This window comes from Lepisosteus platostomus, chromosome 20, assembly GCF_059453375.1.
Source record: "Lepisosteus platostomus isolate fLepPlt1 chromosome 20, fLepPlt1.hap1, whole genome shotgun sequence".
Lineage (NCBI taxonomy): Eukaryota > Metazoa > Chordata > Actinopteri > Semionotiformes > Lepisosteidae > Lepisosteus > Lepisosteus platostomus.
Window position 1 is genome coordinate 16,363,111 of NC_142630.1, and position 16,505 is coordinate 16,379,615.

At 46.8% G+C, this 16,505-nt stretch overlaps 1 protein-coding gene across 2 annotated transcripts in view; it reads left to right on the plus strand.

Annotated features, from left to right (window-relative positions):
* The first annotated feature begins 12,711 nt into the window (after positions 1–12,711).
* LOC148644636 (uncharacterized) overlaps positions 12,712–16,505 on the plus strand; it is an 85,622-nt gene continuing 81,828 nt past the window's right edge. Inside the window, exon 1 of one of the 2 annotated variants that reach the window (XM_088613687.1) lies at positions 12,712–13,098. In XM_088613687.1, coding sequence (XP_088469813.1) covers positions 12,954–13,098 — 145 coding nt within the window. In that variant the 5' untranslated portion in view covers positions 12,712–12,953. The remainder of the gene's footprint in view (positions 13,099–16,505) is intronic. The other variant, XM_088613688.1, reaches the window with a different exon arrangement.

Sequence of the window (16,505 nt, forward strand, 5' to 3'; positions counted from 1 at the left end):
GCTCAGGTGCGGCCGCTGCATGACAGGCGTGTGTCTCATCTCCCCGTTCTGGGCGCCGCGGCCCAGCGGATGTCTGGACGTGCAGCCGCCCCGCAGAGACCCTCCTCGCGAACGCCCCTGTCCCCCTCAGTCGTGCGGGCGCGGCAGTGGCGGGAGCCGAGGGGCCAGCGAGGCGGGGGGGTAGAGGCTCGGCGCAGGCTCCGCGGGTCTGCAGCGCCGGGGGCCTGCGTGGCCCGACAGGACCGACAGGTTTTGCTGATGCCGAGACGAATCACGACTTTTTTTTTCGTTCTTGTTGCGTCAGCGCGCGTCATGCGAGGCTCCCTCGGTGCCAGCGCGTCCCGGGGCTGTGGACTGTGGACTGTCCGGCTGAGGTGCGGTCAAGCAGAGCACTCAGGGGCGCATTCCCAGAGTTTCTGAATGCAGTGTTAGGGGGGCATTCTAACTCTGTTTCAAGTACGGATGAGCCGTTTCTGGCCAGCAATGGACACCCTAAAAAAAAGACGAGCTCAATGCGTTTGTTATTCTACTTTCATCTCCCCAATCACAACTAATTCCGCTTTATTTTGATCTCCCCGTCCGGGGGACAGCGAGTTTATTTCGGGAAGAAGGGGCTTCAGACGAGAGCGCCATTCACGCACAGTGAGGTCTGAGATCCCACTTGCCCTTGACTCGTTTGACAGACGCGGAGGGGAAATTCTGTAAGATCGGGCAAAACCACTGAACGGAACTGTAAGCAAGGCCAGGAGCTGGACCTACAAACAGGTGCAGCGCTGACAGCCTCAGCCCAGCCTCCCAGGATGCAGCGCGGAGGGTCACATGACCCGTCGTGCGAGTAATGGTGGATTCAAGCAGCTGAAGGTTTTGGATGCGTCGCCAGGAGCTGAGTGTGAAGTATCTCTGTACAGTGGAAACAGCAAAGCTTCATGACCTACAGGGACACGTCTCGAAATGCACAGAGCGTGACTCCCCCAAACTCAGACACTTTCCACACCTGGGGAGACTTCTATAGCCCTGCTGTACCGCAGAATATTAACCGACTGCTGAGACCGTATTGTTCGATTGATAAGGCTGTCTAGATTGCACCCCGTATGCGAACTCTTCAGGCCTAGAGCAAAGACCTCAGGCGCTACAGGCCAGTGGGAGCGCGGTGCTGTCGCTGGAACTGAAACGTGCTCTCCGCCGACTTGAAAAAGTCCGACTTATTCATAATTTTGTAAGTTGCGGTACTGGTGGGATATAAATTACCGAATCAAGCTGTTTCTTTGCCAACATTGGTATTTAAAACTGTTTTAGATCAAGTTAATTATACACGGCCACGAAACCCCTGTAGTTGGGGTCCCTTTAAGATGGGTAAACGGGGAAACTTAACCTCTGGAGTATTTTATAGAATTAATTTGATCCGTCGACGATTATAACAACACTCCTGGACACGACGCCATTGCAGTGAGGCGGGATGAACCTCCGTTCCCCAAGGTAGCGCAGACTTGAGCGTGGTAACACGTACAGAATGGCTGCAAAAAATAAAATATGATAGTCTAGTCTTACCATGGGGTGTCCTAGAAACCGCACCACCGCGACATCAGCATGTTCATATAGACATGATCCTGTGCTTTTTTCTATTGAAGAGGATTTTATATAATCGTGGGCATTTTAGGCGTTGGTTGTGCGGAGATCATGAAGACCGTGGGAATATGGCCGAGTCTCTGGCGACGCTGGAGGGAGGTTTGAGCAGATTTACAAAGAAAAGCATGAGCTTGATTTCATCGACAGAGATATTGCTGTGGGAAATTGATTACAGCGAGTGCGGTCACACAGATACTAAAGTAAACCGGCAAATAACGAAAACATTTAAATAAAACCCCACCCTTGACCAACGAACTGCAGTTCGTACTGATAGAAATACACCGAACGAAACCTTTATTCTTTACCGAAGAATGAAAATATAAAGGCAGCAACATTTAAGTTAATGTTTTTCATGGACAGTTTTATCAATATTGCACCGTGTATGGAGGTAAAAACGCAGATGTACTGTTCTTACTACACGGTGAAGAAATCAGTGAACCCTAAGAATGTATTTTGGGGGTACTGTTGTATCCCTACAGAAAGGATTCATTATATTGTCCCAGGTACCATGGAATACAGGAAAATAATTTAGAGAATAGTAGGACCGCGATCTGAATTAACAAACAGGCGTTTCTAATCCAGAATGTAGAGCCGCGTGTAAATATCACAGAGATCTTTGCTCAATACAACAGAATAATTAAAACTCATCGTTTGTAATAACTGAGCACTGAACAGCTTTCGTATTTCCCTGTGCAAATGGATTGTGCAGACAAAACACACCTTCCCGGGATGAATGTATTTAGAAAGAAAAATAGATTTTAGGAACTTAAAAAAACGAAAGGGACTTATTACTGTACATGAGCAATAAATACAGTTGATAAGCGTAATACCAATTTTAACTGATGTACTGTATTATCGCTTCTTCCCCGACGCAGAGCTGCAGGTGTTAGCGCAGGGGTATAACGTGTATTAACGGGATATCATACTGTCAAAATGTCGCTTGAGATAGGCTGTAATTAGAAGGACACTTTTGTTGGGGGGAAAGGAAATCTTGGTTTGTAATTTAGATACTGATGAACACGTCTTTATTTAAACGAGCCTCCTAATTGTTCAGGCTATTTGTCTCTTCGATACACTGGGTTCAGCGCAAGTAACATGAATATTCACATAAGAATATTCTGGTCTGTAACTCAAAGATATATATATATATTTAAATTTCACATTTTAAGAGACGTTTCTTTAAAATGTCGATTAGAATTTATGTAGTTTGTCCAGATTTCCAACGAATGGCATAATAACGCGCAATAAAATCAAGTTTTCTCCAGGTGCACCGTGTTCTAAATGTAGGATGTATTCTCTATTATTGGGTAGTACTAGAAGTAGCTTTTAATAATCCTATTGGATTAAATCCTATTTATTATAAGTAGCCATTAATGCACATTGCTGACCTATAGTAGCAGAATCAATTGGACATCTACAGATTTGCAATGGATACAAAATAAAACGTGGCTCTTCAGCTACAGATCTGTAGCTGGCAAACGAGGGCCGAATTTCCTCCAACTGTGTAGAGAGCAATTTTTTTTCTTTTTGTTGAGCTTTTTTTTTATAACCTTAATATAAATTGTAGGTTCTGCAGAATCCGTCGTGGTTCGCTATAAATTATTTGGAATGTCTATCTGTTTTTCCCGCTTTAAAACTATGATTCAATAATGAATTGAACCACGTCGTGGCCGTCCAGAAGCTCGATGCAGACAGGCCAAGACGGAGAGAACGCGGATCTCTGCCTGTCCGCTTATTGATTCTGGGTGGAGGTCTCGGCTTCACCTCGGCCTTCGCAAGTAGTGGGCGTGTTAAACCCAGTCATAGACTTTAAATACATGAAAAAAAAATAATTCAAGGTTTCGTTTTTTTCTAGTTTTTACTGTATGGCCTTTTATTACCCAAATAGTGTAGTTGGTGCGACGTTTCTTAAGCATTCGACTTTTCCACATTTTCGCGCTGAGGCCTGGCGTGTGACACAGTCGGTGCTAAAACTAAACTGTTAAATCCAAGTGCCTGAGAACTCATCTCACCCGACCCAGCGCGGTAAACACAGCCGCTTCCTCACTGCCAGTATTATAACCAATTTTACACAAAATTAGTTTCCAAACAAGCTCAATAAAGACACCTCTTGTCGCGGCACCCGACAGTTTGTAAACGGGATTATTTATAGAAAACAGCTCTTCGCATTTGGAGTATGGTGACAAGCAATTAGGAGCGAAGTTAACTGCGATAATTCCTCAAAGCTACGTAGCAAAAGAGCGAGAGAAGAAGTGAAGCAATTACAGAAGGAAGGAGACCAGGCGTCGCAGATTGAATTTTAATTGCCGGATGAGGGATGTTTACGTTTCTGCGACGCTCGGGCGAGAGGGGAGTAATTATAAGATTGCTTTTTAAATTAAATTAGGCTAGCATAGGTTTATTTGTGGGTGAGTGTGGGGCGTGAATTCGGACTTTTTCGGTGTCGTCTCCTGGTCGAAGAGAATTGTCCCGCTCTCTCTTTCGCTGGGGTTACAGGTTTTATTTATCGTCAGTACCCCCCACTCGATCTGGTGCTTAATTTTGCCGTAATTATTTTATTGGGGACCTCTGGCCTCGGTCTCTCCCCTGTTCTGTGTCCGTGCTGCTTTGCAACCCAATAATTGCACATTGATCCAGCTCACAGAGGAACTTCATCCTTTCCAGACGCCGTTAATGGACTGAGTCCCACGCGGCTAAAAATCTCTTTTCTCGTTTAATGAGCTAAATCAAAACGAGATTTTCCCTTTCATTCATTACAAGGCTGTTTAACTCGTCGGATCTGTTTGCCGTGCCTCCAGCCGAGAAGCTTCTATAGCCTGGTGTTTTATTAAAACTACGAAAGCGTCTCTTCACTCCGGACGAGGTGAGTAGTTTGATGTGACGAAGGCTGTTTGGCGAGCTGTAATAGTTTTGAAGAGGGTGCCTCCATATGATCGAGTGAGTGTTTAATTTGTCGTGACGCTCTAAATTGACTAAAAGTAGGAGGAGCAGTACCGCCTCCTGCTATTGCTTATTGATTTATCAGCCCCCGACCCACCGCCCACTGCTTTGATGCGTGACAATAGAAACGTCACTGGCGTCCCTCACGGAAACAGAAGATTCCGAGAGGCCTGCATTGCAGCAGGACTCATCACCGCCACGGAACCTGGTATTTAAAAAGGGATTTTTTTTCAAGTGGAGTGGGAAGATCGGGTCGGGCCCTAATTCAAGACAACGATTAAACTGAGACTAACTGTGTTGGTTTATGCACTGAAAAGGCATTGACAAAGGGATTCAAATACATTTCCTAGTCTCCAGAAAACATCAACACAGGAAAGGGTTGGCATCATTAAAGGTTGCAGGAACCCGTAATCTACATTACCTGCAGTTATAACTGCTCTGGTGCAGCGTGGAGCAGTGGTCCGGGCTCAGAGCTCAGGGCTCACGAGTGTGAGGCCGTGGGTTCAGTGCCAGGTGGGGCGATATTAACCTTTTGAGCGAGGTGGTTTGTCAGGATGAACGTGCGCCATAGGGCAGTGTGGCACTACCCCTGAGGTGGCATGTGTTTAAACATTTGGGACTCACGAGGGACCACAGCCCTGTTTCTTCAGTTACTCAGCTGCTTAAGGCAGGAAGAAAGTCACAGATGAAAAGGGTTTTGCCACATGGCTGCAATATGGGAGCGAATGATGAAGTCCAGCCAGCAGCTTTCATCCAGAGGCGGTGCACACCGGGGGTGGAGATGTACCGTGCGATGTGGTTTAAGTGGTCTGGGTTGGGGATGGAGCCTCTCCTATTTGTTTTATTGAGGGTAATTCTTTTACTGTACCTGTGAGCTGTAAGGCTTGGCTCGGCACTCCTGTAGCTCCTTAGGGCAGCCACTTGCCTTGTGCCCTAAGACCGGAGAGCCCCTTCAAACATGAAAAACCCTCAAGGCTAGAAACAGGTCTTTCGCTGTTGCGTTTCAACAACTGCCAACGTGAGAACAGCTGTTGCCGTGAGCGGGAGAACCATGCTATCCCTCAGGAGAACAAGCTGCAGACTGTGGGAATTGTAATGAATTAAAATTCTCGAGAAACGTAAGTAAAATCAAAGATGTTGCTGAGACCACTTGACAGTCATTATGAGCAACAGAACAGTTGTCTTTTCCAAAGACGCTCGTGTAGTTTCACATCAGAACAGCTACATGGAGAAAAAAGCTTGTAGTACAACAGTCAAAAATAGCTGACAATGAATGAGATGTAGAATTATTGGCAGAATCATATAAACGGATAATTTACCACGTCCCTGTGATACAGGAAGTGTCCGTGCACATTCTGGGCTCCGCGTCGTCGACTTTTGATGTCGGCTGCCCTGCTTGCTTGTATAGGTGTGCTCCAGCAGGAATCGGAGCCTTTCCTGCTAGTGTTTTCCCAATTGTAGGATTCTGTAAACCTCCTACCTCACAGACGGGACACCACATGCAAATCATATGAACTCTGTTCTGACTTGTTCAGCCCTTGTTTTCCTGGGCTGTCTATGGTCTTTGGGGTTTCTTCCACCTCATTCAAAAATTGAATTGCCGTTTTAGTTAACATTGACATTGTTCCAGGTTGTCTTCTAGAAGTGTGTGACTATGCCTTCTTCCTGGTGCGGAACAGGAGTCTTTGGCCATTCCCCTGAATCCAGAGCTTCCTTCACAGGATGAGTAACTGATCTGGTCTGTGAGCTTCTTTCACCGTTATCGATGTCTTTCTCTGTCTTTGGAAGTATTCTTTATTCTTTATCTACTTTATCCCACTATTAACACCACGTGTGAGTCAGTTCAGCCTTTTCTTCTTGGGGAAACTGCTGACCTGTGGTATCTGCTTATTCAATAAATGTGGCTTTTGTTTGCTGGGAATCTCCTGTTAGTCATCCTGCTCCCAAGAAGGCCTTACTCACAGCGTGATATATAACAAGATCTCAAGACTCTGGCTCTGAAGGACTGCATCTGACTACTGACTGACCAAAGAGCTTCTAGCTCTACATCTCCTCCTTCACATCCTCCCTATCCAAGTTCTCCACCCATCTATCATTTCCCCCTTCACTGCTCTGCTTGTCCTCCATTTCTGCTGTGCAACTCACCCACACAGCACACAACACTGGCCTTTCCTAACAAAGTGGACAGGTATGAGTTTTTAGCCCTGAAATCAAGGTTCTCTTTGCCTAGAACTGTGAAGCTAACCAGCCCGTCAGATGACCACTCATCTCTGGTCATCACCACTGACGGCACTCGCTCGCTGACTCTCTTAGTCATGTGTCAAAGTGCATTTCCATTTTTAATCATTGTGCTTGCTTACGTTTGTCATTTCACTGTTTTTGCCACACTTTTGTATCTAGTTTTTACACGCTGACATTCAACAACTGTAACCCAGCATGTGTTCTTGTTTATAATCCTGATCGGGTGGCGTCAACACAGTTGTTATAGCAGACTGGAGGTTCGTGTGGCTGCAGTGCACCTCTCCTCTAGCTGGGGAGCTGGGATGAAACATCAAGCAACAAGGCCAGACCCTAATCCCAACCTTGCCAGCAGGTGTGACAGCGATCTTTAGCCTATGCCCACTGTGCTGTGCTCGGCTGATGGGCTTACAGACACAGGACGAGGGATTGTTACTGCTGATGAGCAGGTTTGAACAGCCTTTTCTGAATTTGAGTTTTATTGCGCATACATTCTTGTAAATTAAGGATTCCTGTAAAAAACATTTCACACACGTTTGGACAAGGACAAGAATTCAGCCAATCGTAACTAGAAAATCCATAAATATGTATATGTGTACACTGCGTTTCTCTGCAGTGTTTTCTTACCTGATGTCATTCCTCATTGTCTCCGAGATGAGCTGCGTCTTGTTGTCCACTCAACCTGGACTTCCGATCAGTGACAGCTTTGATTTGAGCAGCCCGCATAGTTTGTGAAGGAAAATCATTGATCAATCAAGTTGTTTAATACCACACTGGGAAACTACAGGCCACCCTGATGTAAACCTTAACCCTAGTTCTTTTGCTCTATTTCTATTTTAACAGCATGTACAGGTGCCAGACAGTCAAGTATAAAAATAGGATATCTGTCACCATCGGGGCTGGAGCTGGGTGTGATTGGTAACAAAGAACATGTCTGATTGTGCAGCCGAGCTTAGCATTGGATTTCTAACTGCTCTGGAAAATCTGCTGTCATATTGCTTGCGCTGGCTAAAACTGGGCTTTGTACTGAAGACAAGCGTGGAGGGGAGGGCAGTGATGTTTTAGAAACCGATTTTGTGGCTTGAGTGCTGTGGTAATTGGGATGTATAGGAGAAGTTTGACTTTAGTAAAAAAAAGAGAGACCATTAGAATATTACATTTATGGCCTGAGCTCTCAGTGCCTGTGTACTACAGCTCTTTAGTGCCCATAAAGCTGTCACTACATACTAATATGTCACTGTTTTAAAGGCTTGTGAATCTATAAGTCATAAAATATGGATGGAAGTAAATAGGAAATGGAGGAATGCAGGAGACAATTGTATGACTTATAGCTATGCAAATAGTTGTGATATTTCTTCCCTCAGAGTAATTATATAGAGCTGGAGCTGGCGGGAGGGGGGCAATTAGGGGAGAAACAGAAACCGTGAAGAAAGTGGAGTCTCAGGTGAGGACTCAGACCCTGACGGGCAGACTCGCTGAGGGCTGCTGGGCTCCCTGAGCTCTTTGTGTCTGACAGGTGACAGGGTGGCTCTGCTCACTGGGTCTGTTTTAAATAGAGCTGATAGCGGGCAGTGAAGCCAGTCACGAGGTAGTAAACGCTCTATGAACATTGTAAGTTACAAATGAGAGGAGGCCCTTCTTCCATCTAGCTCATCTGGTTGTTGGTGGATAATTCACGTAAAGATCTCATCCAGCTGTTTCTTGAATGCTGCCAGGGAATTCCAGACACTGTTCTACAGTAAATGTCTGCCAGGTGTTGCAGTGTCTTTAATGTGCTCCGGGTCTTTCTGTATTTCCTTCAGTGCTGGCTGAGGGAGAGAGGGAGCTGTGTTTCCGAGGGGATTAAGGAAGTGCTCGTTCTGTGCGACAGTGTTAGGACACTGTTCTGAGGACACCAGTCCCTCAAAGGCTCAGACGGCCTTCTGGAGGAGAGGGCAGCCTGCTCCTTGTGACCGCTCTGTGGGCGCGGACACCAGGTTCAGGAGATAAGGTGGGGGCACCTGGGGCAGCGTGGGACAAGCTGGTGCGCAGGTCCAGGAAGCCAGAGAGCAGGCTGGGAGCAGGAGACTGGAGCAGGCTGCATCCGTCCCCTCGCCTCGGACGTGGATTGTCGAAATACCTCACCAGCCCGCCCTGCTGTACTGTCGCATGAGCACCCTGACCCTTCCCCGGTCACCTTTGGTAGGCGGAGGGAGGTGGGAAGGGGGAGATAAAAAAAAAAATGCAATTGAAGAAGATGAAACCTTGTCATCTGACATTTAATAACCTTTCAGAAAAGGGAAAAAAAGCCGCATGTGGGAGTTTTTTTTTCTCCATTTTCTTCTCGTCTCCCGCTTATTGCTCGTCATTGTGAGCTGTATCCTTTGTGCGTTTTCTCAAGGTAAGCGTATTGATGCGAGCCCGGGGATTAATAGGAGAGGAGTGGAGTGGGCTTGAGCGTGGAGTTGTTTGAAAGTGTCTGCTGACGAGAAGCATGTGGCCCTGACGAGTTTGGCCCCTGGCGCAACATGTGCGGTTCTCTGGGAGCTGCCTGCCCGGTTCATCAGCACTGTGGCACATCGGCTGCCATCGCGCAGCTTCAGCCAGTGCACTACGCTCAGCAGGGTAAGACAGAAAACAGGTGCTTTATTCTGCCCAATAACTTGCCACTCTGCAGTGGGAGGGGGGACGGCATTGTTTTCAGGGATTATTGACTGACTTGGAAGCACACAATGGCCTGCTTTCTAGCAATGCCATTTTTAAATTCAGGTCTGTTGCTGCTATTCATTTTTTATGCATGAAACCCAGTGGGTCCAGGTCTTGCTGTGGAGGCGTGGATGAGGATTCTGGGTTATGGCACATTAACCAATGTCTCAGACAAGACCCACATTGCAGACAGCCAGTCCAGGTAGGATGAGTGGGTTAGACAGGGCTGTGAATGGGTGCTCCTATGTGGAGAGTGTGCATCAGGTTATTCTTGCCGCACAGCTGAATGAACCACCTCTTCTCCCAGTGCCAGTGCTCAGAGACCCTGCACCCTGCACCCTGCACCCTGCACCCTGCACCCTGCACCCTGCACCCTGCACCCTGCACCCTGCACCCTGCACCCTGCACCCTGCACCCTGCACCCTGCACCCTGCACCCTGCACCCTGCACCCTGCACCCTGCACCCTGCACCCTGCACCCTGCACCCTGCACCCTGCACCCTGCACTCTGCACTCTGCACCCTGCACCCTGCACGGCTGGGTGAGTTCCACTTCACCACAGGAGTACGTTACGCAGCTGAGTCTGAAAAATACCTGAGGACTAACCCCCTCAAGCTTTTTGTATTTTGTAGAATACAAAGTTGGGAGTAGAAAAATAGCCTGATGATAGAGGCCTGCTCTAACAAGAAAGGCTCCCACTGGGTTGACTAAAACGTTCTTACCCGTCTCCTCACACCTGCGGTACTGCCCTGCCTTCCAAGACCAATAGTGCCGGCCTCAGCAGTTCTTGCAAAAGGCAGGGTGGGGGCTCGCCTGTCTGCTTCACCACGTCAGCAGCTTTGTCCTTTGCTGGACGGACCTATTGCTATTGGATTTGAATGACCCCTTGTCAGACTGGCCAGAGGTAATTTCTGCTCAACTGAAACAAAGAAGATGTGAAATTTGAGAACAGGAGCATGTTGTAATCCTCCCCCCCCCTCCTCTGAGTCCTCCTGGGAGATGCAAAGCACAGTGTCAAGAACACACAGACTTGTTATTAATGGGGAGTTTAATTGTTTCGAGTTTTCTGTCTTGACTGGAAGCCCGATAGACTTTTAATCAGTGCAGAGCTGGATCAGTAATGAAGGCAGGACCCGCTTCCTGGTTTTTTCGTAACCAGTAGAGAATAATTGTGCTGAGATCTCCTTCTCTGACGGCAGGCACTGCGCCTCTGGCATTGCGCTGGAAACTGTGCTTAATTGCTTTGCTGATACTGGTAAGTGGTCCTGTGGGGCTGACGGGGTAAAGCTGAAACCCACACTCTCAGCCACGGAGCTGTTTTCTGACAATTAACTTAAAATTAGTCCAGCTGTTAGGATTAATAAACCCTGCCCAGTGGGATCACTCAGGTACAAAGGAGGCTCGTGTTTCTGAGCTCGTCGGTGAGGTCTAAACGCAGCCCTTGTGTGATCTGTGCACAGACGCTGCAGGGGCCGGAGACAGACATGGGTTTTGTGAAGAACGGGGTTGGGGTAGGGGGGGGCCAGGGGATTAAGAGCCCCTGATTGGATGTTCACTGTCTCGTGCAAGTTATAACGCTACTAGCTATGCATTAACGGGCAAGTTTTTTGCTTGTCCGATTAAATGAATGTGAACATCCACTCAGGCTTTGCCCTCTGGTGAAATGCCTTGGCAGTTCCAGACCAGTCTGATTGTTTTTTTTTTTACGCGCTTAGCATTGGATTGGGCGTGCCGCCACGGTCCGAATGTTAAGTGCAACAGCTGGGGCTTCCACTGCTGCCTCTCCCGCAGGAAGGCGATGAGGGGCAGTGAGGCCCTCGTGCAGCTCAACCAACACGGCGCCATCCAGGGGCTGCACCCAGGAAGGACGGGCTGACTGGGCGATTGCTGCTCCCAGCCTTCTGCCTCTGATTGAAGGCCCAGAGGATGGATTCTGACCCATCATAAGGCCCAGGAAGCATCTGATAGTTACGAATGGGAAGACATAACCAATTAAGGTGCGGAGTCTGCCGCCTGTTGCTGCTCCAGCTTGAGCTCCTGATGCAGATCCATGCAGCTCCCTGGGAGCAGCAGCGGTCCTACATGAAAGATTTGCAGTGTAATGAGCACAGACAGCAATCGTGCATGAAGAGCGCGTCAGGAGTTTCGGCAGGAGCACGGAGCTGTGCAATCGTGGAGGGTCTTGGTTGTCGGGATGGGGGGCCGGGGGGCTACCGGCAGCTTGCGCGTTGTTTGCCGCTAATGAAGAACACGTGACAGCGTGACAAGTTTCCACGCCATCGAACCCTGTGCTGCCCTCCCCCACACTTCCTTCTTTCTCCATGCCCCGGGTGGCGTCGCGAAATTCTTTTTACGAGCGCGCGTTGCACGGGATCTGTCGAAGTGCGCAGAACGTTTCCGAAAAGCTGGGTTTTCTCCTTTTATTTACTTGGAGTGTTTGGACATGCATCAGCTGCGCTTGACTGGTTGTTTTTAATAATTTTTAATGAGCTCTTCTCCCCGCTATTCCCCTTTCTAAGCAGCTCAATTAATACAGTGCTCATATCTTTGCATCTTGAGCACAGAAACCCCTGGAGTCCTTGCCATTTCCAAGACTTCCCTTATTCTCCTGGAATGAAATAAGTATATTTGTTGATTTAAATTAGTTTCAGTCTTATGCTTTCTCCCTGGTGGATACCTGGGTGAAATGCAATGAATTCAGGTTGAACCAAGAAATCAACACGCTAAAGTGGCTGTTGTGAGTCCTGAGCTGAGTTGAGCTCGGTTCAGGGCATCCCAGTGGTTTACGTCCTGTCCTCGATGACTGACTGCAGAATCTTGTTGATCTGAAATTCCTGCCCCCTCCTAACTAAACTCTAGAGATGGGCAGCTGAAAGTGGTTCTTGGTGGGACTTGAACAAATAGGATGGTCTAAGTTGGTGGAATAATTGAATATTGGAAAGGAAAGCACAGCAGTTTACCTTATGAAGACAGATATTTTCTTCCTCCAGCCTGAGTCCTTGAGGCGTTACATTTTAACACTTAATATATGCAGGTACACATAAACTGAGGAAACTCACAGGAGACTGCTGCCGAGGAAGCACAATGTTCTGCTTGTAGAACAGTGTAGACAATAGTCTCTCAACCTGCCAGGCCTGTAATTATTACTTTTTTCAGTTGCTGTTTACCTGGTTTCTGATTAATCCTGCCGCAGCAGTGGGGAAATCACCCGGGAGACCGCGTTTGTGTACCTGTGCTATTGAATTTCAAGGTGTTCTCGTGAAAGAACTTGCTCTGACATTTTTTTGGGGACAGTGGCCAAGGCTTGGAGGACCCCAAACTAACCGTCCGAGACCGGAAACTTCAGCTGTAGTTTCTGCCTTCGGTAATGATGTTCCACTTGTCTCTCGTACTGCGTTGTGAGTAAATGCGAGCAGAAAGGTTTTTGGTTTGTTTACCTGTTCTGGGAGTAGCGTCTGAAAGAAAATGAGCGAGCAACAAGCTTTCAAGCAGAGTCCCAATTTAAAACCAGCCTGTCCACCCCTGCCTGTCAGCGGCTGTCCAGCATCGCTCTTCAAGGCTGAGAAACGCAAAGGGCCTTTTAACAGAAGCAGAGAAGGGAATGATTTAGGTAAATTTCTTCTATGTATTTTGGCTGTTTGAAATGTTTTGATATTCGTTTGTTTGTGCATTTTCAAGCTGACAGCATTTTCCCCCTCCTCTATCTCACAAAGCAAATGGGTGGGTGGGAATGTGTGGCTTTATCAAAAAGAATTTTTCAGTTCTGAAACGGAATCTTAGCCACTCTTTTTAGCGGTTGCCGAGGTTTCTTTGTCTTCAGTTTTATAATTAAAAGTGGGGCTGTCAAATGTACTTGAGTGTAATCCCTACGTCTACCCGTATACTTTTTCAAATGAAAAACTCAGCTTATCTGAGGGAAAATGCCTTGAGATCTGCTTTCAGCTGCCCGAGTTATAATTTGAATGATAACAGTATTGTTGATAGATGTATAGGTAAAAATAGTGTTCATATATATTTATATTCATTTAGGAAATAACAAAAGAACAGTTATAAATTAAAGGTGGTTATTCAGCCCACCTGGTGAGTTGTGTAGGTCGTTGCTAACTGATCCCCGGATCCCATTCAGCAACTTCTTGAAAGCAGCAGGGCTGGGTAGCTTGTTTCACACTCCCACAGCTCTTGGTGTAAAGAAGAGCCACTCTGTTCTTGGGCTTAAATACACTTTCATGTAGTTTAATCTGTGTCTGGTGGTTTACATGTCATTCTGAATACACAACACGGATACGGTAACTCTTTCTTCATGACTAGTGAGTCTTGTTTCTCTTCTTCATGGACACTTACCTTGAGTAAGGATTTATATAAATATCACAAGGGACGAGTGCAATACAGATGTCGCAGATGTGGGCACTGGTGCCTATGGCACGAGATTATTTTTCAGGAAGTGTGCCCTCACCCCAGTTCTGTGCTGACAGATCGTGGCTCTCTGCATCTTCTTAGAACTGTGGCCCCGCGGATCAATGCAAGGCAGGGACTTGCTATATCCAATAATAACTCCTCCAGATGAGATGGTGGGCCTTCTGTTTATTTTAGCTACCCTCCCGAGTATAAAACCTAATACCGGGCAGTGGTGTGTTATTTTATTTTTAGCCAACTCCAGCTTGCGAAATGAAACTTGAGCAATTCCAGTGCTGTTCTCGGTGAAGTTGAGGGTAATCCTTGTTGAGCTACAGCCTTGTTTTGCTGCCTTCCCGGGTGCTGTGTGAAATGTCTGCTGTCTGAGCCATTGTCTGATGTCTCGGCTTTGCAGGCACAGCCCTTCACAATAAGCACTGTTTCTGCATAAATATTTAATTTGGAAAAGTTAGCGCTCGTTAGAGTTAGCGGCCGCGAGAGCTGAGCAGTTGCGTGGCAAATTCTTTGGCTGTGCGCTTCCACTCCTGGTGCCACAATGCTGCCCCAGTTGAGTTAAAATCCACTCTGCGGCACCAGGCACTTGAAAGGCCTTTGTTTTTTGTTTTATTTCTTAACATTCTCAGCGGTACGGCAGATTGATATAAAAATCCTCTCTTTTACCAATTAGGTTGCTTCAGCACTACATGAATCTAGCAATAAATAATTTAGCCGTGTCAGGGAGTCAGTGACTATAACCTTTTCCAGCTCTTCAAGGCGTCGTTTCCAATGATGTTGCGCCTCAATCACTTAGCGGCGAGGGGAGCGTTGCGCTGAGAGAAGGTCAGGCCGCCAGAGCGCAGTTCCCTGTTCAGTCTTTGTCATCGGCTCCCGGGGAAAAATGTGTGTGGGGGGGTGGGGCTCTTTTTCCACCCATCCGTGTTCCTTAAGCTTTTCCCGGCTCTGCTGTCTGTCCTGCTGGACAGAGGTACGATCGGAAAAGATAGATAGGTACTTTATTGATCCCGTGAGGGAAATTGCAGTGCAACAGCAGCTTAACACACACAACACAGCCACAGTGTAACGAATGATACAATACAATCAGTACAGTGAGGGGTGCACTAAAAGAGTTACTCGCAGTCCAGGACACACAAAGAACAAACTAGAACAGAACAGTACGCAGAAAAATGGTATTGCACATATGAATATAAATATAGATGTAAATATAGATATAAATATAAATGTATTGCACGGGTACCTGGCATATATTGCACAAAAAACGGTTGTAAACGGGAAAAGAAAAAGAACAGATGTGTCAGGTTACTGTTCAGTCCAGAAACAGGTCACTGTTTGTTAATGTTTGGATGCAGGTTTGTTAAGAGAGAAAGTGTGGCTTTTGTGTTGGCTTTTCCAAGGGAAGGGAAGGCTCTCCTGTTTGTCCCTGTTGTGAACTTATCCATTGAAATGTTCCCTCATTGCAGGCTAGTGGGAAGTTCTGTTCATGTGCATGTGAAGAACAGTGACCCTACTGTAAGTGATGATGACTGTGGCTGTTTCTGGTACTGGGTGGTACAGTGCCTTGCGAAAGTATTCGGCCCCCTTGAACTTTTCAACCTTTTGCCACATTTCAGGCTTCAAACATAAAGATATAATTTTTTTATTTTATGTGAAGAATCACCAACAAGTGGGACACAATTGTGAAGTGGAACGAAATCTATTGGATTTTTGAAACTTTTTTAACTAATAAAAAAATGAAAAGTGGGGCGTGCAAAATTATTCGGCCCCTTTACTTTCAGTGCAGCAAACTCACTCCAGAAGTTCAGCGAGGATCTCTGAATGATCCAATGTTGTCCTAAATGACTGATGGTGATAAATAGAATCCACCTGTGTGTAATCAAGTCTCTGTATAAATGCACCTGCTCTGTGATAGTCTCAAGGTTCTGTTGAAAGCGCAGAGAGCATCATGAAGACCAAGGAACACACCAGGCAGGTCCGTAATACTGTTGTGGAGAAGTTTAAAGCCGGATTTGGATACAAAAAGATTTCCCAAGCTTCAAACATCCCAAGGAGCACTGTGCAAGCGATCATCTTGAAATGGAAGGAGTATCATACCACTGCAAATCTACCAAGACCTGGCCGTCCCTCTAAACTTTCAGCTCAGACAAGGGGAAGACTGATCAGAGATGCAGCCAAGAGGCCCATGATCACTCTGGATGAACTGCAGAGAACTACAGCTGAGGTGGGAGAGTCTGTCCATAGGACAACAATCAGTCTTACACTGCACAAATCTGGCCTTTATGGAAGAGTGGCAAGAAGAAAGCCATTTCTCAAAGATATCCATAAAAAGTCTCGTCTAAAGTTTGCCACAAGCCACCTGGGAGACACCCCAAACATGTGGAAGAAGGTGCTCTGGTCAGATGAAACCAAAATCGAACTTTTTGGCCACAATGCAAAACGATATGTTTGGCGTAAAAGCAACACAGCTCATCACCCTCAACACACCATCCCCACTGTCAAACATGGTGGTGGCAGCATCATGGTTTGGGCCTGCTTTTCTTCAGCAGGGACAGGGAAGATGGTTAAAATTGAGGGGAAGATGGATGCAGCCAAATACAGGACCATTCTGGA